This window comes from Miniopterus schreibersii (genome assembly GCF_964146895.1).
Source record: "Miniopterus schreibersii genome assembly, chromosome: 1".
NCBI classification, from domain to species: domain Eukaryota; kingdom Metazoa; phylum Chordata; class Mammalia; order Chiroptera; family Miniopteridae; genus Miniopterus; species Miniopterus schreibersii.
The window spans coordinates 79,442,874-79,465,596 of record NC_138101.1 but is presented as its reverse complement, the minus strand read 5'-3'; the positions used below and the strand labels follow the sequence as shown (position 1 = coordinate 79,465,596).

At 38.2% G+C, this 22,723-nt stretch overlaps 1 protein-coding gene across 1 annotated transcript; it reads right to left on the bottom strand.

The window, feature by feature from the left end:
• Positions 1-1,654: 1,654 nt before the first annotated feature.
• On the bottom strand, positions 1,655-22,723 carry LOC308566750 (uncharacterized protein; the record flags this gene model as incomplete). Its single annotated transcript, XM_081157414.1, has 7 exons — positions 1,655-1,743; positions 2,018-2,209; positions 4,858-5,010; positions 6,164-6,337; positions 7,530-7,735; positions 19,039-19,222; positions 22,577-22,723. 7 exons carry the CDS (start codon positions 22,721-22,723, stop codon positions 1,732-1,734), a joined length of 1,068 nt encoding a protein of 355 aa, XP_081013540.1. The 3' UTR covers positions 1,655-1,731.

Genomic DNA, 22,723 nt, shown 5'->3' with positions numbered 1-22,723 from the left:
CTTTATTATGTTGAGGTATGATCCCTCTATTCCCATGTTGCTGAGAGTTTTTATCAAAAATGGGTGTTGAATTTTATCGAATGCTTTTTCTGCATCTATTGATATGATCATGTGATTTTTATCTTTCAATTTGTTTATGTGATGTATCACATTTATTGATTTGCGAATATTATACCAGCCTTGCATCCCTGGAATAAATCCCACTTGGTCATGGTGTATGATCCTTTTAATATATTGCTGGATCCTATTTGCTAATATTTTGTTGAGGATTTTAACATCTATGTTCATCAGGGATATTGGTCTGTAATTCTCTTTCTTTGTAGTGTCTTTATCTGGTTTTGGAATTAGGTTAATGCTGGCCTCTTAAAGAGAGTTTGGAAGTGTTCCTTCCTCTTAGATTTTTTGAAATAGTTTGAGGATAGGTGTTAATTCTTCTTTGAATGTTTGGTAAAACTCCCCTGTAAAGCCATCCGAGCCAGGGCTTTTGTGTGTCAGTAGCCCTTTGATTACTGCTTCAATTTCATCAGCAGTTATCGGCCTGTTTAGACTTTCTGACTCTTCCTGATTGAGTTTTGAAAGGTTGTATTTTTCTAGGAATTCATCCCAAGTTGTCCAGCTTGGTGGCATATAGTTCATAGTATTTTCTTACAATCCTTTGTATTTCTGTTGGGTCAGTTGTTATTTCACCTCTTTTGTCTCTGATTTTGTTTATTTGGGTTTTCTCTCTTTGTTTCTTGATGAGTCTGGCTAAAGGTTGATCAATCTTGTTTATCTTTTCAAAGAACCAGCTCTTGGTTTCATTGATCTTTTGTATTGTTTTTTTAGTCTCTATGTCATTTATTTCTGCTCTAATCTTTATTATTTCTTTCCTTCTACTTACTCTGGGCTTTTCTTGTTGTTCCCTAAGTTTTTAAGTTATAGGGTTAGAGAGTCTATTAAACGTTTTTCTTGTTTTCTGAGGTAGGCTTGTAGTGCTATAAACTTTCCTCTCAGGACTTCTTTCATTGTGTCCCATAGATTTGGAGTTGTTGTGTGTTCATTTTCATTTGTTTCCAGGAAGTTTTTTATTTCTTTCTTAATCTCTTTGGTAACCCATTCATTGTTTAAAAATATGCTTTTCAGTCTCCATGTGTTTAAATGTCTTTTAGTGTTTTTATTGTAGTTGATTTCTAGTTTCATGCCATCATGATCCAAGAAGATGCCTGAAATGATTTCAATCTTCTTGAACTTAAAGAGACTTGTTTTGTGTCCTAACGTGTGGTCTATCTTTGAGAATGTCCCGTGTGTCTGTGCACTTCTTTAAATCCAAATCAATTCTAAATGCTGTTTTCAAAAAGTTACATTTTCCTAATAAGGCAGTATACTGGGAAACATTTTCTTTCTTTAAGATTCTATAATTATTAAACAACCATCCTACTTTTTATTCATGTTTCGTGAATCATTTTAGTAGCTAGTAATGTTTTTTTCAGAAAACTGGAGTTTTAAAAATGCATATTTAAAGATGTTTAATTTAGTGAATACTGTGGACATTTTCCTCTTAAGGAATAAATTTCATACATACAATTTAAAAAACAGGCAGACTTGGAGTTAGGAGAGGTGAATCGTGGCTTCAGGAACACCCCCTGCCCAGTTACATTATACATTAGAAAGCACCTTAAATTCTTTTGGACTCAATTTTTTGATGTACGATGGACTAAAGTTCTCTGCAGCCAATTCCAACTTCAAAATTCTTCAATTCCTATTCTATAAGAAAAGTTAGCAGGAATATAGAAGGCAACTGCCAGACATTCACTTTACAAACAACTTTGCACCTGCAGAGATCTTTCTTTAAAACATATCACTGATTTTTAGAGACAAGAGTAACCCATTTTCAAAGAAGACTCCTCAGTTCTGATAAATTTGTATTTTTTGACTCATAAAAGCAATATTGTCCATAATGAAAATTAAGACATTTTAAACTACCTATCAAGTCAAAATCCAAAAAATCTTCACAAAACAGTACGAATCAAGCACTTACTTTTACTTGAAGATCCTCAGAGCTTTCTGGTGACATGTACAAAGCAAGCAGCACTGGCAGAATGTTTGTGACCGCGACAGCCAGTGCATGCTCCAGAGTGTGTCTCCCAATCTGTGCCAAGGCCCAGGCAGTAGCAGCCTTAATATGGTCTTCTGGTTCTTCTGACAAGCAGACTGACAACTGGGGTACACCCTGCAGCATTGATCAGAAGAGCAAATGTTATGAATCTAGAGCAGGATTAGAGCCTTCTGTGTCTCTCAGACATTAGAAGAAATCATTTTGGCCTTGGTCCTTTTGTTCCTAAATGGTTCAATAAATGAGCAGAGCACAGGGGCTGTCATTTTTCAAGTCAATAAAATGACTAGAACTAATTTACCTTAATTATCCATTACAATCCAACTAAATTATCTCTGCTAGCGTTTACTCCCCAAATAGAGTCATTCAGCCAAACAACAGATACCACAGATTTATATATAGGCAAAACCAGATTCCACTGTGACAAATTTAAAATGCTTAGATTTTAAAGACTTTTATTTTCCTTTGTTAAAAAAGTTAACTTAGAATCCTTTAAATTGTCTTTTCACTAAGTATAGCGGATCTGACAACAAAATAACTACTATAGATTTGAAATCCAATGAGTAATATGAGCCAGAATTCTATTTTAAGTAACTTTTACATTAAATATAAAGCCTTTCCTGAACTAGTAAATACATTTCCATTAATTTTGGTCAATTTTTAATTTATTTTATTTTATTTTAAATATGTTTTAAAATTTATCTTAGAAAAGGAGGGAAGGGAGGGAGAGAGAGGGAGAGAGAGAAACATCTGTGTGAGAAACATCAGTCATCTGCCCCCTGCCCGCCCCCACTGGGGATCGAGCCCTGTCCTGACCAGGAATCAAACTGGTGACCTTTTGGTGCATGTGACGATGCTCAGGCAGCGGAGCCACACCAGCCAGGACTCGGTTAACTTTTAAATGATAGTTTTGCCTATTTTAACATGACTGAATGTCAAAGTAGAAATGATTACTTTTGTCACACAAATAGCATGTGCTTGTATTTTGAACTTTCAGCTTCAGTTTTATCGAAATAATCAAAACAGAATTAAATGGCGTCAAATACATCTGTTCCTATATCTAAGGCAGCATCAAATAGCCAAATCAAATTATAATTCTGGATTCTGTATAGGAATGATTTTATAACTAATTTGAGACTATAACAATTATCACCTTAAATTTAGTACCAGTAAGGCCAATGTCACATTGCCATGCTCCCATAGCAAAGTCCAAGTGATCATACACACTTTTTCCCCTGTGCCTTTACATTTGGTTATTAAGACCAATTTCTTGAAGGGATCTGCCATATTTCTTCATTGGCTTCTTTTTTCCAACTAAAACTGTTTGTCTGGCAATACAAAAGGTCAGACCTGTCTTCCCAATGAGGCAACTTAACAGAAAGTCTGTTCTCTGGGACGTATCAAAACTGCAGAAGCTGGAGGAAGCGAAGTCAGCCCCCCCAACCCCATCCTCCAGACTCTGACTCCCGCCCTCAGATGTTATGAATAGCAAACAAGAGAAGAAACATGCATGTGCTTGGAAAAGTATAAAGTATTATTTAAATGTGAAGTGCTGCTATTAGTCCTTAGGGTGCTATGTGGGAAAAAGAAAGAAAGACACAAAACTGTGCATTTGCCTCAAACTGCTGCTGCCGCCTTGATCTTCAACCAACTGAGAGACAAGTAGGTGGGAGAGGCCAGCAGCAACTCTGCCCTCGACCAAAGGAGGGGAGCGCCTCCTGGTTAGTTTGGGGAGGACATAGAGAAAGCAAACGCAATTGCTGCTGCTTTCATCATTCTTCCTATGTGTAAGCTTTCTGACGATCCACAGCGGAACCAAGAATCAAAAATCCCAGTAATATCCCCACAGTGACCCTTCAGAAAGCAGCACTACTATTCTAGTCACTATCATAGTCTCTGGTAATAAAAGAACAAAAGGAAAAGCGTAGGATAAAAACCAAGTAAAGCAAAGAATTATCAAGGAATAGGTAGAAAATAAAGATCTGAGGGTCCCTTTTATTCTGAGGATTAGCAAGGGATAAAAAAAATCCACACTTCTGTTTAACATACAGAGCAGGCTTCCCATGCTGATAAGAAACCCACACGCTAGAGGGTTGCTGGAGACACGAAGCACACAGCCTCTGAAGCATTGCTCAGATCCATATTTATGCACTCAATCAATATTTTTGAGCACCTACTATGTGTCAAGGCTACACTGTATGGTGGGTTAATACCAAATTGTAAATTGAGATGAAGCAAATTCCTAAAACAACGACACAGCATCGCTCTCTGACACGTGCTCTGAATTGCCTTCATCTAAAAAGAGAAATTAGTTCATGAAAGCGGAAGGAAAATGGATAAGAAGGGATGTCCTAGCCGTTGTCATCTTCTACCCAAATGACAGGAAAGGGGAGGATGACACCTGGGCATGTAATTACACTAGTTGTCTTTAGTCACAGTGTGCTTCATGTGTTTGTAAATGTACACAGTCAACCCTTTCGGATGCAAACACACTGAGTATTTCAAAACAGGTAATACTAATATTTGGAAGTATTGATATTTTGTAGATATTAAATACTGAGTAAAACTTTAAACTGCCTACAGAGTAAACCTTACTTCAAGCATTGCTTTCAAAAACTTACTAATAAGCCTTGACAGCATGCCAAATAATTCTTCAGGTTCCTTTCACTCTGGTCAGTCATATTTGATAACCTGTGGGAGAGTATTACTGTGGTTCTGTCTTAGAATATCTCACTGCAGTAACCAGAAGAAAATCAAGAACAAACCTTGCTAATGATCACCGCCATTGCCAGGTTCTCCGAATGAGCCGCCACATAGCCCAGCATCATGATGCCAGGCAGCCTTATGTTTCCTTTGCAGGACCCAATGCAGTCAATCACGGCGGCAACGCCTCCTGCGTTAACGATCAACTGCGAAAGCTGAGGGGAAGGAAGGAGAGCTAGGTAGCTGTGACTGGACAGGACAGGATGATCTGTAAACATTACTATTGTCAAACATTTTCACTTAGGACCTAAAAACAATACGATTTAGTGAAATTACTATACTTATTAAAGAAATATGCCAGTACAATAATCCTATTTTGAATGTACAAATATACTCACTGTGCAGAGTTTACTCTGTGCTTCATTTTTCATGCATCAGTGGCACAACTTTTATCTCTATCCTAATGGATGTCAAAACTCCCACCTAAACACTAAGCCTAGGCTAGTTCGTAACTAGCTAACTACTGAAAGCCCCAAGCACAATGTCTGAGCATGAAGCAGATTACTAATTGACTGCTGAACGACAATGTCAGACTTGAAATAGCCTCGCATAGTTATCCCCCTTTGCAAACAGTGATTACTAGCTGATTACATTTCAATTATAAAAAAATTTCAAACAAATAAAGATGTTAGGTGAAATAAAGAATGAGGACTTTAAACTTTAGTGAAATGAAACTGATCAGTCAAAATATACCCAGAAAAAGATGCAACTGCTGACGGCACCCAGGCCTGCTCCATCTCTATGCCTTTGGCATCTAAGAACTCAGGGCGGAACCACCACAAAAGGGCAGCTCCTAGAGGAGTCACACTAGGCCCGGGCCCTGCTGGTCTCTCCCACCTGGAACTGTACAGCTCTCACTACTCCCAGATCACCTAAATGACAAGAATGGAAAGTCTATGGTCCCCACGATCTAGAAATGGAAAGCAGGAAATGATTAAAAACTGAGATTTCTGTCTGACTCCATTGATACAACCCAGTGGGGTTTGCAATGAGGGGCCCTTTTGGCTCCTGGGAAATGTTTGGCAACATATGGAGACACTTGCAATGGTCACGATGTGGGAGATGCTACTGACGGGCAATGGGTGCTGCTAAATATCCATCCTCCAGTGTCCAGGACAGCAGGACAGCCCCCTACAACACAGAATTATCTAGCCCAAAATGTCCACAGTGCTCAGATGACAAACCCTGACCTAACCAAATCATGTGGCACAGCACCTGAGCCTTGAATACAAATTGATGTTTTACTTTACAACAAAAACTGACTAATATTATTGGACTTAAAAAGGCTTTTTTTGTTTTTTTTTTTACCTCGGTTGTATGCTTTGCAATCTCTCTAATTAAAATAGAAGCATTTTTCTTCATGTATTCATCTTTGTCCTTCAAGCAAGTAAGTACCACTGGAAAAATCTCTGCTTCAACCACCATTTCTGCCAGATCCACAGAATGTTTTGCAATCTGACTGAGAGCTGAAAAGATCTGACGCTGTCAAGCAAAAACCAAAATAAAACAAAACATTATGTAGAGTCCACTGCAGAGATCAGTAAATACTCAATTTCTTGAATTCCCTAATTTCCAAATTGAATGTCTTGGTTTTCTGTGGACTATTTAAATCTCTATCACAGATGATAGTAGAATATGACATTTAGATAAGTATTATTTCTTAATTATGTAATGCTTAACTTGTTAATTTACAATACATGTGGTAATATAGTACAGAAAGATCAGGCAGAACTAACATCTTATATTTGGCATGATGCTGACTGATAACATCAAAGCACTTTCCATTGCTTAGTTAATTAACATTAACAATTTTTAAACCTTATGGGGTATAACTATTAGCATATAAATGTATAACTGGTGACTATTAACTGAAAATCAGATTGTAGAAAGCTAAAGAAAAGACAAACATAGATATAACAATTTTCATAAGAAATTTAAATATAGAAGTTGTGGGACATTTACACCATGGAATACTATGCAGCTGTAAAGAAGAAGGATCTCGTACCCTTTGGGGCAGTATGGATGGACCTGGAGAATATTATGCTAAGTGAAATAAGCCAGGCAGAGAAAGACAAACATCACATGATCTCGCTTATACGTGGAATCTAAAGAACTTAATAAACTGATGAACAGAATAGATTCAATGACATGGGAGCATAGATCAGACTAACGAATGTCAGAGGGATGCAGGAGGGCAGGTGGGTGGAGGGTGGAGAGTAACCAAAGAATTTATATGCGTATATGCACAACCCAAGGACACAGACAATGGTGGGGAGGGGGATGGGACGGGTGGAACGGGTCATTGGGGAGAAAAAGGGACATCTGTAATATTTTAAACAAAAATAAAATTTAAAAAAAAATTTAAATATAATAGTGGTGACCTAGAAAACCTTTAGGTGCCTTCCCACCCTGAAATTCAATCATGTGATTCCTTCTTTTAATGATTAATGTTAATACTGATGCTTCTAGTTTTTAACATTGAACATATTTTTCCCAGTCACGTCTTTATTGTCTAATCCTTACAGCATAATTTCCACATATTAAAAGATCAAATATGTAATATAGTCACATGTTTTCAACGATATATAAATTATTTTTGAAAATGTATTAATCTATACACATTTCCATTTTCTTAGATTAGCAGAAGTCTGTTTTTTAACTTGTTTTTAAATACCTTCAATTTAGCATCAGGGTTCAGAATCATCTGGGCTAAGTGAGCAATAGCTCCTGCATCCACTACCGTCTGTGCTAACTCTGGAGAATGCTTTGAAATATCACTGAGGTCCGAAGCAGCAATCCTTTTCAAAGCAATTTCTGGCTCCTGGATACAGAATACTAAAAGAGGAACTGCTCCCGCATCCACCACAGCTTGTGACAGTTCTGTGGGTCCAAGAAAATAATTGAGTGAGTATGGGGGACTGACCCTTGTGCGAGCCATTTTTCACCCTGACAGATACAGCGAAGAAAAAAGGGGAGGGTGTACTTCAGTGTCTCGACATCTGCATTTCAAATCAGCCCTCCTGGTTTCATAAACCATGTGGACCAATCCTGAGCTGAAAAGAATACAGGTCAATAGATGGACCTCCATTTACATGAACACATTTAGGCAGATTAGGTGGAAATGGATTTTTTTTTATTAGGAGAGTAAGCAGATGTCAGCTGTTTAAGCTCTGACAATTCTGCACTTCTCAATAGACAAGCATTTTATGCATGGTTTACAGTAACGAGAAAAAGTACCAAAAATTTGTCAGACACACTAATTAGGCAGTATTTTGTACTATTTACATGAGTAAACATTAACATGAATCTTGTGCTAATATGTCAAATATTAAATTCTATGTATCTTATAGTATTTTTAAAAGACATTTTAAAGCCTTGGCCAGTGTGGCTCAGTTGGTTGAGCACTGACCCATGCATGGAAGGTCACAGGCTCCATTTCTGGTCAGGGCACATGCCCAGGGTTCAGGTTCAGTCTCGGTGGATCATGTTTATTTCTCACATTGATATTTCTTTCTCTCCCTCTGTCTCCCTTCCTCTCCCCCCCCACAAAAAAAATCAAGATTAAAACAAACTTTTTACAAAATAAAAAGGTGCATTTTTGCACATATAAGAACACTTTCAAAATGAGATCTATGACTAAACAGCCTACTTTTATATATATTAATACTAATGTTTAGATAAAGGAATAAATTTATCTTAACCATTTTACTTGTCAGAAATAAACATCTTTTGAATATGCATGTTGATTACTTGTGTGTCCAAGAATAACAGCTATAAAAATAATACTTTTAAAAAAAAATCCTAATCCAAGGATATGTTTCTATTGATTTTAGAGAGAGAGAGAGAGAAATATCAATGTGAGAGAGAAACATCGATCAATAGCCTCCTGTACTTGCCCCAATTGGGGATGGAACCCATAACCTAGGTATGTACCTTGACTGGGAATCGAACCCGCAACCCTTTGGTGTATGGGACAACACTCCAACCAACTGAGCCACCTTACCTAAAATTTTGAATTATGCTTAAAAAGACTTAAACGGAAAATGCATATTTAGTATTCAGACTTCACTGGCATTCACACTTTGCTCCAGCCTAGTTTAGATAAGTCCCTGACTTCAAGGAGCACAGGTCACAGAGGAGGCTAGAGAGTAAATGGCTCCTGGTGCTCTGGTGGAATTCTCTACAAGAACACACAAAGGAAAGAGGAAACAGAAAAGGGAGACAGAAATGAGACACTGGATGGTTAGAAAGGTTACACGGTATTTTTATAAAAGTGATCCCTAGTCAGCAGTTGTTAGTGTGACTCCTTTCGAGAAGTTCCTTGAAGCTATATGTGGGCTTCCACTGTCCACTTTCATTCCTGAGAATGAAGCCAGCCCAAAATTTTTAACAACTGCATAATATTCCAAGTAAATATGCCATAAATTTACTTAGCAATTCCCATCCTCTAGGACATTGGTTTGGTTTGGTTTTGGTTTTTGCCATTATAAAGTATAGTATAGTGAACCTCTTTGTGCATTAAGATTATGTATTAGTTACCCATTGCTACGTAACAAATGACCCAACCTCAGCAACTTAAAACATCACTTGTTATCTCACATTTCCTGCAGGTCAGGAATCCAGGAGCAGCCTTGCTAGATGGTCTTGGCTCAGAATTTCTCATGAAGCTGCCTTCACACTATCAGCTGGGGTTGCAGTCATTTGAAGGCACAACTTGGGGAGAACCTGTTCCTAAGCTCACTCATTGCTGGGAAGCTCAGTTTCTTGCTGGCCACATGGACCTTTAGGATAGAGGCCCAGAGGCAAACTTACTGAGGGGAAGAATGTTGACAGTTTTGAGGTTCTTGACAGTTTTAGATTAAACCACATGAGACTGCTGTGTTTGTTTTTTTAAAGTCAAAACCAGTCGAATATAGATAATTTCACATAGGTCAACCTAACATGCACTGCAATATTGTTCCCAAAGGGGATTATCAGTATATGTCCCTATTGACAATGTGTGAGGCTGGCAGTCTGGCCATTTACCTTATAAAGTTCATTTCAGCCCTTACATCAATTGAGAAGCTGAATCATCATTTACTTCTCCCTAAATGGTATTTTTAGTTCCATATTCTTTAACTTACTGCATATTACAGTGAGTTAAAAAATATGGCTGAGTCCAGCCAGTGTGACTCAGTGGTTGCACATCAACCCATGCACCAGAAAGTCACCGGTTCCATTCCTGGTCAGAGCACCTGCCTGGGTTTTGGGCTCAATCCCCAGCAGGAGGCGTGCAGGAGGCAGCCGATCAATGCTGATATTTCTTTCTCATCGATGTTTCTCTCTCCCTCTCCCTTCCTGTCTCTCTAAAATCAATAAAAACATATTTTTAAAAATGTGGTTAAGTTACACTGATTAATAAAGATGAATATCAAGTATGACTTCTTTAGCCCACGGCATTACTACCATATTTGCCTTTTAACAAATAACCACAAAGCACAAGCCACAGTAATTCTTTTTTTTTCTTTTCTCTTTTTTTGCAAGAATGACTGCGTGCCAAATTCGGCAGGGAGTGTGAGGGGGAAAAGCTGAGTGACAGAGCTGGACACACAGAAGCTGCAAGTCCTTTCTGTGTGACTTTGGGTTTCTGGGATGGAGTCAAGTACCTTTAGAATTAAGGGAGGCAAGGAACTATTAAGCTATAGAAACATGATTTTCATTACTTTAAAAAAACAACTTGCATCTTAGAAAATGATACACTACTTATATTTATATATATGTATAAGAAAATGATACACTACTTATATTTATATATATGTATATATATATTTGATGTGCTTTCATGCAAATACTGCTCTGTTTAAAATTTCCATTAATATTAGAAATAAACACTCCCTAAAAACCTATCTAAAACTTGTTTAAAAATAACTGGATTTTATTTTTCCTGAAATTAACCCAGGTCCTTTTATCTCCTTTTGTCTTTCAATACAAAAATTAACATTAACCTTTGGTCTTTATCAGTAACATGTGCCCTGCTTCCATCTTCTTTCCCTGGGTTGAACTTCTGAGAGGAGCCGGGGGTTGGCATCCTTTGATATATTATTTTATCTCAGCTCTCTTACTTCTCCTGTGAGAAAGTTCTTTCTTTCTTTCTTTTCTTCTTTCTTTTCTTTCTTTCTTTCTTTCTTTCTTTCTTTCTTTCTTTCTTTCTTTCTTTCTTTCTTTCTTTCTTTCTTTCTTCTTTCTCTTTCTTTCTCTTTCTTTCTTTCTTTCTTTCTTTCTTTCTTTCTTTCTTTCTTTCTTTCTTTCTTCTTTCTTTCTTTTTCTTTCTCTCTCCTTCCTTCCTTCCTTCCTTCCTTCCTTCCTTCCTTCCTTCCTTCCTTCCTTCCTTCCTTCCTTCCTTCCTTCCTTCTTTCTCTTTCTTTCTTCTTTCTTTCTTTCTTTCTTTCTTTCTTTCTTTCTTTCTTTCTTTCTTTCTTTCTTTCTTTCTTTCTTTCTCTTTCTTTCTTTCTTTTTCTTTCTTTCTTTCTTTCTTTTTCTTTCTTCTTTCTTTCTTCCTCTTTTCTTCTTTCTCTTTCATCTTTTTTTTAATTATTATTGTTTAAAATATTACAGATGTCCCTTTTTCTCCCCAATGACCCATTCTACCCCGTTCCTCCCCCCTCCCCAGTCCCTCTCCCCACCATTGTCCATGTCCCTGGCTTGTGTATATATGCACATAAAACCACAGTAATTCTAACTCAGTGCTGTCCAATAGGAATGCAAACCACATATATAATTTAAAATTTTCTAGTGGCCACATTTAAGAAGTAAAAATAAATAGGTGAAATTAATTTTAATAATATACATAATTTAACATAATATATACAAAATATTATAATTTCAACATGTAATTAATATTTTAAAATTTTAATGAGATATTTCACATTCTTTTTTTGTTTGTTAATCCTCACCTGAGGATATTTTTTCCATTGATTTTGAGAGAGAGTAGAAGGGAAGGAAGACCAAGACCCTGAAAGGACACTTAGAAAGCTGCTGAATAGTCTATTGAGTTCGTCCCTAGGAACTCCCCTAAAATCTCCACCCTTAAAGCCTTTAGGACAGAGGACCCAGTGCGCTCTCCCTCCCAGGAGCACACCAGCGCCTTTCCCTCCTCCTTCCCCTCCCAGCCCCTACCCCAGGCACATCACTTTTACCTTCCTCACTTCTAAGCTCAAGGGCCCTTCCTCTGCCTCTATAACTTATTTCCTCAGCCCATTTCATCTACAAATTACTTTTTCTATCTCTGTGATTTTCCAAATAAATGTTCTCTTATAGTGTGAGTCTTGGCTCTGAATTCTTTCCTAGCCAGAGTTCAAGTACCGAGGTTGCTGAACCCACATCTGCTCTGACCCCATAGGTCTAACAATTCTGCCACCAACAGAAGCACTTTCAAATTTCAGTCAAGTACACTACTCCTAATGTAGTTCTAGAAATTCAAATGTAAGTAAAATGTAAAAATGTAAATAAAACTCAAAGTACGTTTTCCCTCAATATCTAAAAGATATTAGGAGGATTTATACACTAGTGACTGGAAAATAAACCTAGTTCGAGAAACAATTTTGTTCTAATCTAATGTATGAAATCACTAGCATACAAACACCCTTCTCTTTATGCACACTCAGCACACACATTTGGTGATGTTTCTTGCATAGGTATTTGCACTAAACAGGAAACAAAGCCTCAGACTGTAAGAATGTTAGGTGCCCTCAGGTAGAGGAAGTATTGTGTGGGGTAGAGGGTTAAGTGTCTTAGATGCTTTTTTGGTGATTATAATGATGATGGTGATAAAGAAACTGCTAGCCTTATATATAAAGTTATAGGTCTCAGTGACTTAGGGATCTGAGATTATAGAATTATATTTTATTGTCCCATATCCTGAATTCAAAAAAAAAAAAAAATTAAAAAAATCACTCAGATTTTATTAACCAAGAGTTCATAACTTTAAAAATCACAATAAATAAAAATACAGGAGAATTTACAACACATTTTTACTAGCATACAAAATAACCCTAAAAATGACTAACACATTAGGTAACTGGTGAGTAGAGTTGTAATTAAAATGTAATTTTGTTTAATACATTTGGCTTCTATGTCCAAAGAACACAGAAGAGACTGTGGATAAAAAGGGGCCACATACCAAACCTGACAGCTTGGGAGGCCTGCGCGGCGGCCTTAAAACTCAGAGACCTAAAGTAACCACATAGGATGGTCTGAAATTAAAGCTTTCTAACTAAAAGTGAGTCCTGGTGGGTAGTCTTGTCCTAGGCTGGTATCTTCTCTGACAAAGGTCAATCTTTACCTTAACTGAGCCTGTCTATTGTCTTTGTGCATCTACATAACATACCTTTGGAATGTCAGTGTAATTCCCCTTCTTCAGGGCCCCTCGATGCACCAGAGCAAAGACCACAAAAGCCCTCACTGTTATTGTTAACTGTTAACTATCCGATACCCACAAATGGAAAAGAAGTATGTGTCTACTCGTTTTACTTTTCATCCAATCCCAGATATCCCACCCCTTTGCTTTCTCCTGCCTTCTTCATCTATCACCAGTGGAGTTCATGGAACCCCCTTATGCCTCCTCCTTTGATTGTAATGTATAAAATAAGGTGCAAAACTACCATTCCCTGGAACATTTTCTCAGTCCCTTGAGATTTTGCTTCCTGGCAATTGTCATTTTGGCTCAAATAAACTCATAAAAATTCTCTAAAAGTTAAACCATTTCTTACATTGACAAGACATTTATTTTCACTCTTTTTTCACCAACACCTAGTATTTGTGGTAATAAAAATTAGGGTCAAAATAGGTAAAATATATATAATCTCATAAACATCACTTGCCTCTATGTTACTGGAAAGGGGACGAGGCCCTTGGTGGATTCGCCTAGGGCCAGCAGGACATACTATTTCTGTTTATTGCTGCTGTTACCAGAAAGGGGACCTGGCTCTGAGCGGGTCTGCCTAGGGCTGGCCTGCGGTGTGTGGGTTCTTGACTTGGTGCAGGAAAAATTTCACAACACCAGTCAAGTGACTATGAGGGAACATTTATTAAAGCTGGAGACAGTAAAACAAGAAAGGGCTTAGCATAGAAGAAGCAACAGGAGACCCCAGGCTGGGCTGCCCTGGATCTCTGGGAAGTCAGAGAAAGGGGGCCTTGGGGTCAGGTTCAGGGGTTAGCCTGGGAGGAGCTGCTGCTGCCCATTGCTGCCCTGGTTTCAAGCTTTGTGGGGTCCTTTAGAGTTTAGGAGATGTGTGCCCATGGGGGAAGAACTAGGGGAAAAAGAGAGGAAAGGGAATGGCGGGGGCTGCTCCCCAGAGGGAGAGCAGGTACTGGGTGCTTTGTCTTGAGGCTTTATCTCTTTCTTGAAGGTGGGAATTTTAGGGAGGTCTCAGGGGAGGGTTTCAGCAGAGTATGAATCAGTTTTCTAGGTGTGCTCCTCCAGAGCCGTGGTCTCCAGCGATTGGTCAGTGTCACGGCAGGGGGTTGTCAGTCATCACAGCTGGTCTTGGGGTCACCTACTTGGCTCTTGCTGCTTTCCTGGGTCTGGAGCTGAAATATAACTGAGGCCTAGATGTTATTTCTAGGGAGGTGACCTTCTGTGTCTGCTGTAAATTGCTCTGCCAGTTTGTTCAGTTATCTGTCTCAGTTTCCTTCTTGCACTTGTTCTAGCTTATTGGCCTTCCTCATCTATACTTGTGTGTTTCTCAAACCCTCCATGATAAAAACAAAATGTTATAAAAAGAAAAGGATGGTACATAAATTAACATTATCTATAGGCATCTGTGAAGATAGTTGTCTGTAGGGCTTTTAAAATAGTTTTTAATTACCAGGCTCTTGTCCCCTTCTCCTGTCCACCCTCACTTACTCTAAGACATACACTACAAAGGCCCCAGTTAACTGAGGTATTTGTTTGTAATGTGGATTTTTAATTACTGCTTCCTAAGTCCGTTCCATACAATTTAGGATACTGGTATTCACATATAGGTGGTATGAGTGGATGATAAGAATACAATGCTTACAAAAAATCTGAATTTTAAAATTGTTTTCCCCTTTAATCATTTCACCATTCTGTATAAGAGAGAAAGGAATCGGGCTGGCCAGCTCTGTCTGGATTCTTCCCTTACATTATTTATTTAGTAACCTGGATACACTCTAGTAAGTGTCTGTAGTATCCAAACCAGCCATTTCCTGGAAGCGCTGCTCAGCTTTGGCAGCTGCAATCTCCTCTCCTAACTGCTCCTGAGCTGAACGGAAACGCCTCACTTGATCTAGGTCCTAAGGACATCAGTCGGGTCTGTGGGAGGAAGAATAGTCACACGTGGAAACCAGCCACCGGGGCTGAGAGCAGAGGCACCGGGCGTGGCCTTCAAACAGAGGGAGGAGGCGGCAGGAGGGGCGATGAGCTCGGACACGGTCCTTCCTCGCGTGAAGACCAAGGCGCTCTAAAGGGTTTCCAGTAACTGCCAGGCGGCTCCACCATAAACTGCTGTCTGACCAGAATAAACCCTTTAACCTCTCTACTTCAGTTTCCTCATCTAAGATGACAATTACCTCGGTAACTGAAATGCTTTAGAACACCTAATCACACGCATTCCTGTTGCCAGGCTTGAGAACAGCCAACATTTACAAGAGACCAAGTTCACAAGGGACAGCATGTTCAGCAAATGCTCCCAAAACAAGCACCTAAAACTTATTTCTGAGCCCAAACGTGGAAGACTGTTCCTGCAAAAACCACTTACATGGCTCCCCCTTCCTGGCACTTGCAGCCAGACTACTGCCCTCCTGTCACCAAGTCCTCCGGCGGCTGCCACTCCTGACACGGTTCCCTGGAAGAGCTGGGCGTCAATGGGACTGTCCTGCAGGCGGGCGAGGCGAGCAGGCTGCCTGGGGCGGGGAGGGGGCCCTCCCAGGGGAAGCCTGTGGCTCCGCAGCCCCTGGTTCCTCTGCCTCCCCCTCACACTTCCAGCCCGCCAGGGTCCTCGCCTTGCTGCTTGGATCTCCAAAAGCAAGACTGATCTTTAGAAACAGTGAGAGCTTTTACATGGATTAGGATCATTCTGCAGAGTGGGAAAGTGTGGCAAGAAGGAAGGAGAGAGACAACCAGTATGAGAAGAATTCTACCTCAGCCTTTTTAAGGAGCAGCAAAAAATGAAATAACATCCTCAAAGTAAGAGATACTTTCATCAGTGTATTCAACAACTGGTGGTTCAATCATAGAAATTTTAATGATACAATTTGTACAGAATTAAAAAACACACACACACAAGCCTAAACCCCCAGTTCCCTTCGGTTATCTATAAAAAGCTTTAAAATCTATACATAGAAGTAACCTTTAGAAATGGTATTTTTTAAATAAGGAAAAGTCAGCTAGTGCCCATTGGTTTCTCTCCTCTACTAATTGTGTGCTTACTTTATTTTTATTTCCTATACACAAAATCTTCTCCTTCTAGTACCCTTAAAGATACACTTTATTTCTTTTGCATCTCTATTTAAGGTTTCTATTTCTTCATCAGTCTAATCAAACATTTCACCACTAATACCACATTGTATGCGGGAAACATATTTATACGTTTTACGTTGACTGGTGGCAGAGCACGAGATAAAAACTACCCGAAAACAATATGATACTAAGAAGTAAACACTGAATGACTGTCCTCCCCTTAATCTCAATATATTTCATTTTTAGGAAATTGTCAAGAAAGAAATCAGGTTATTTGGAGGTAAATCCTCTACTTTCATTGATATTCAGGATGTGAATAGTGACTTCTTTTATTGCTTTCTACATAACAATTCCCTTTCCTTCAGAGAATTATTTGCAGTAAAGCTCCTCTGGGAGCTTCTGGGGCCCAGGCCTTTAAGTACCATGAAATATTGAAATTACAGGGGGACTTCCATGTGGGAGCCAGATTATAGCAAAAATTAGAATGGAATCCCTAAGACAAACCCTACTTAGGGACTATAGATCCTACTTATGAACTATCAGCCTCAAATTCAACAAAAGGGAGGTATGGAAAGGTTATCTATCAGTACCGGCCTGAGAATGTATCTGTACAGTTGTCCCTCAAAGCTCTTTGCACCACCCTTTGAAATACTCGTGTTATGATATGTTTGTTATTAAGTCCTCTGATATTAAAAAAATATATTCATGTAGTTTCCCCATGACAACCAGCTTCTGGTTTAAAACACTACCTTAGTTTTCTCAACCAACATATATTAAGCAATAGTCCTAAGGTCAACCTATCTGGAAAACCAAAAACCAGATATTAAGGAAACAATTTAATATACTAATTCTGCATCATTCTAAGCATGACAATAGTGTTCTTTCTCAGTTTACTTTTATATCATTTTTTTTTTTTTTGTCTCTAATAGTGTTATCACTTTAAGAACCAAATTAAACATAACCATGGGAGAACTTCTTACTGTTTCTGTTTTGAATTTCTTCTTCAAAACTCTTTCAAGAAGTATTTAGTGAGGCCATATGGCACAAGGCTAACATGGGCTTTAGATTCAGACAGATTTAGACTCTAATTCCAGTTCCACCTTTAACATAATTTCAGGAATCCTCTCTAAGTTCCACTTTCTTCCTCTGTTTAATAAGGAGGGTAATACCTACCCGCAAGGCAGCAAAATCAAAATGAAGCAATGTATCTGAAGCACACTGTACAGAGCCAGGGACATAGTAATTACTCAGTAAATGGTAGCTATGATTTTATACATACATAAACATTGAAAATCTGGAAAATGAAGAAAAATATCCTTAATTCTATCACCCTAGTAGTAACACAAACATGTATATCTCTGTAATTTATGTCCACGTAAAAAACTTACTTTTATATTATTATAAATTTAATATACAGTTTTGTCCTTTCTTACATTATAATCACTTTTCCATGTTACCAAGTAGTATTCACAATTGCTTTTTAAATTTCTGCCAAACATTTGAGGGTTTTTTTTTTTGATACTACAAATAATGCTACAATAACATTTGCATGAATATCGCTTTTCTTTCTGTGGAATTCTTTCCTTAGGGTGAATTACTAGCAAAGTTGATCATTAGAGTAACCATAAGCTCTTTTGTAACTTAGTTTTACCAAACACTTTCCCACAAGTTTAGACAATTTGTGGTGCCTCCACCAATGGGCATAAACACTATCGAGTCCTGTCCACCCTCCGGTATTAATACCACTTCCTTTCATTTACGGAATATTGAGCGTGTGCCAAGCGCTGGTCTCAGTGCTTCCCATGTCTACCATCCTCACAACAAGTCTCTGAATAGCTCTAAAGCAGTTGCCCTCTTTTTGCAGATAAGGAAGTAAAGGTTCAGAAAGCTTAAAAGCCACATCCAGTGTCGCACGGCAGCTAAGCGGTAGGACCTGGGCTTGCACTCGGGCCCTGCCCAGTGCCACAGCGCTCTCACCCACTTGGCTGTGCTCCTGCTTCATTCTTTTTTACCCCCAGGGAACCATAGGTGGGAAAAGCTATTTGCACTGATGTTTTCATACGCAGTTCTTGATTACTAGCAAAGTTGATCGTTTTTACATGTGTGTTAAACTGCATATTCTTCTAGTGTTACTTGTTTATATTATTTATCGACTTCTGTAAAGAGGCGGGCGAGTTTGTTCCCTCTGTATTTTCCTGATCAGGTGTCAGCACAGCCTTCCTGCGAGAGGGCCAGGCCCTGAGCTGTCCGTCTGTGAGAGGTGACCCAATATGGGCTGAATACAAGCATGTTCTAGAAAGTTATGTCCATATCTTTTTAATGTTACTCACTTACATGATACGACCCCTGGCTGATTCGGAATACCCTATGTCGGGAGTGAAACTGAAGACTCAATGTACCCTGAGGGGTGACAAGCTAAAATAGTTTCTTAACTGAACCAATTTACCAAGGTCTTTGAGAATTAATATCTCATTCGCTCCAGCCTCGCCCCCTCCCACCCTTTCTCTTTCCATCTACAATTTTCTCTTCCGCTAAGATAAAGACTGGAATGTGCAGATTTTTTAATGAATTTGCAATCCAAACAACTTGAGCACCATTCAGAGCTTATCTTCCATAATGTATAAAAACATCATCAAAACCTCACCTATGCTTTACTACGCAAAGCCAGATTTATCTAATACCAGATATAAACTTTAGTAATCCTTTTTAAAATATGCTCCATTACCTGCATTATGTCTTGCAATATATCCAAGTGCCCAGGCTGCAGCCTCTTTGACTCCAGGGTCAAAATCCTCCAAGCATATCACCAGCGTGTCCAGCGCTCCACAATCAACTATGGCCTGAGCTAGTTGAGGGGAACGTGTAGCAACTGCCCGTAACACAAAGGCAGCTGCTTTCTTGTAGAAACGCTTCAAGGATAAAATAGATAAAACTCAAAGTGAGTTGAGCACTTATATAATGAAAAGTTAAAATAGACCAAAACTAAAGTAAAAATAACATTAATATAATAAAACTCAACGGCTTTTAAATACGAAAGAAAAACATCCTGCAATGTCATTTTGATTTTTTTATGTTCCCCCATTGCTTTCGTTTAGTAGCTAAACAAAGTCTTATATTACATTTCAAGTGTTTTATTCTACAACATGCATTTATAAAATAAAATATTTCCTGCAAATTGTATTTCCTACAAATTCATTATTTTATTTAACGAGATTTTTATGTATCTGCATTACACTAAAGGTCTTTGTTTGCCCCTTGGGAACTCTTGGATTGTTTGCATGTGCAACTAAACTGTCAACTCACAAATTTGTTTCCTTTACTTGCCCTCAGTCTCTAAGCCTGGCAGGCCTTTCATGACCTCAGCTAATCTTTCTGGTGTGCTAACTTATCCTGAAATAACAGCCATGTTTCGAGATGCACTTATCAATCATTGGATCAACGTAAAGGCAAAACATTCATGATACATTTTAAAACTTTTCCTGATAAATAAACTAGCCAAACAATGGGACATGCTATTTATTCCTTTTTAGAAATGTTTTTTTTAAAAAGGTATGGAAATGACTTAACATTATGTGAATGCTTCATATTTATAATATTTTCTACATATAAATGTTGTCAGATTAAGAAATAAAATAAAACTAAAAGATCATTTTCTTCATATAGCTAAGGAAATTAAATGTATAGGAAGTATTTAGCTGTAATAGTGTGGTTTTATGGTTCACATAATGACACAGTAACAGTCTCCTAAGTCTTCCTTTTATTAACAAAACCCAGGTAATCCCCTATTTTAGATTGTTCCTAAACAGTCTAAAGTGACTGGGTGTCATAGTATCTGTTTTGAATGCATTCTATTTACTTAGGCTAAAATATTAAGGTACAAAAAAAATTTATGAGAGAGAGAAAATACAAGTATATTTTTAACATTATATCTCAAAACCTGGTATATACTGATGATGTAAGAAATATGCTATTTAGTAATGATGTTTTGATTTTATATACTTTTTTAGTTTCTTAAATGTAACATATGTAGATATTAAAATATTTGTTGTAAAGTCTAATTTTATATGTCAGAAACCAAATACCTACTAATTTATTGTAAAAATTAGAGTAGAGTTTTAAAGTAGCTTTCCAAAGATTTTCTTTTTAATTTATTTTAATTTATATATTTTTTTGCTTTTCTTTTTTAAAAAAACATGTCTTTATTGATTTTAGAGTGAGAGTGAGAGTGAGAGAGAGAGAGGGAGAAAAACAATGGTCGCCTCCCACACACGCCCTGACCAGGGATCAAACCTGCAACCTGGGTATGTGCCCTGACTGGGAATCGAACCGGAGACCTTCCCCTAGGATGACACTCAACCAACTGAGTCTTGCTGGCCAGTGCTTCACAGATTATTTTCTTATAATTGTGGAAAAATAATGGTGATACATTTCTGGTCATTACCTTAAGCTAATTTGACTTTTTATATTGTAGAATTTTCAAATTCTCAGATAGTTTTTTGGGTCTTAATCGTCACTACTAACTTCAGAGCCTATAACCCACACTTTCTGATCTCATTCCCCTTTCTCCTAATTTCTGCTTTCCCAAAATCCTTTCTTCTGTCCCATTTCTCACCAAAGAAATTTCCTTGAAGAAAGAAAAAAAGCAAAAGCAAAACCAGAGGACTTTGTACCTGTAAAGAAAAATTAAATCTCCTGCGAGAAATGAGTTAAAGGACTGGCAGGTGAAGGAGACAGAAGCCTGTGAATAATGCTTCACATTCTCAATTTCTCATCACTTTTCTGCCCTAATACATTTTTGTCTCTCTTCAACTGATGGACATCATTCCACTTAGAAAACTCCTATTAAGAACCTTCTATGTGGGAAACAAAATACACACTCTGCCCTCAAAGGAAGGAGTTAAAAGTCCAGGAAGAAGAAAGTCTAACAGTTTTGATGACAGAAAGAACACCTTACAAGAAAAATAAAATTTATGTGACTCCTTGAGGGGTAAAACAGTCATTAGTAAATGACTGTCCAATTTATAAAAATAAGGCAAATTTGTCAACAATTAGGATTTGTGTTTACTTTTTAAAATTCTGGTAAAATACACGTAACATAAAATTTACCATTTTTACCATTTTAAAGTATACGATTCTGTGGCATTTAGTGCATTCACGATGTGGTGCAACCACCTTTCCAGTTCCAGAACATTTTTATCACCCCAACAAGAGCCCCGTGTGTTAAGCAGCCGCTCCTCCCTCCCCGAGCCCTGGGCAGCCACTGGTCTGCTTCTGTCTCTGTGGATCTGCATTGTCCGGACAGTTCACATAAATGGAATCATATAATATGTAGCCCTTGTGTCTGGCTTCTTTCTCTCAGCATAATCTTTTTAAGGTTCCTCCATGTTGCAGCTTATATTGGTACTTCATCTTTTTCATGACTGATAATATGCCACTGCATGGATACCTCACCTTCTGTTTATCCAGTCATTCTTTTGGCTGTTGAATATTGCTGCTATGAATATTTGTGTATAAGTTTTGTTTGAACACTCATTTTCAATTCTTTTGGAAATATAACTATTGAGTAGAGTTGATAGGTCATATGGTAATTATGTTTAACTTACTGAGGAATTGCCAAGCTGTTCCAAGAAGCTGCACAATTTTATGCACCTACCAGCAATATTAGGGAATAATCGGTTTAAACAACTGTGAATGAAACTGTGAGATATGCGATAAGCACTCTAAAATATCATTCCTTAAACTCTAAGCAATACATGAATATCGGAACCAGACCTAAGCATAAAGGAAGGCTTTCGTTTTTGTGTTTGACTCAGAGTTGAAGAAAACTTCGAGGGGTTCTTTCAGTGTAGGCTATTTCCTCCAAAAAAATCTCACCAAAAGCTTCTAACACAGGCAATGCTATATTCCACCAAGCTCTCCTGGCAGACAATTGTTCTGTGAGTGGTATTAAGAATGAGAAGTGACAGTATTTCTTTTCTTTTTCTAAGTCAATTTCTATCAACAGTACTTTGCTCTTTGGGGCAGAGCCTCTTCAGTAGACAGAGTATCAGACATTAAGCAAGTGGGAGGCAGAAAGGGGAAATGGACAGTGATGTGAGGCGGCTACACTATAGTTAAAAAAGCAAACTCTAAAGAGACATCAGCAGACAGATACCCAGGCCCCCCACAATCTGCTTAGCTTACTAAGCATGCAGTAAGAAGCATCATCCTGCCACTTTCTTTCCCTTAGGAACCACTAGAGAAGTGACAGTAATAATGCTTACATTTCCCAAGGTCTGGCCACCTGCTATCACCTGAGTCTCTTCCCCACAAAGAAATGAAGAGGAAAGAACTGAACCTGACAGAAGGGAGGGGATGTCTGGGAAGTCTCGATGGCCTTCAACCAAACTCTTGAGTAGACCAAAACCCAT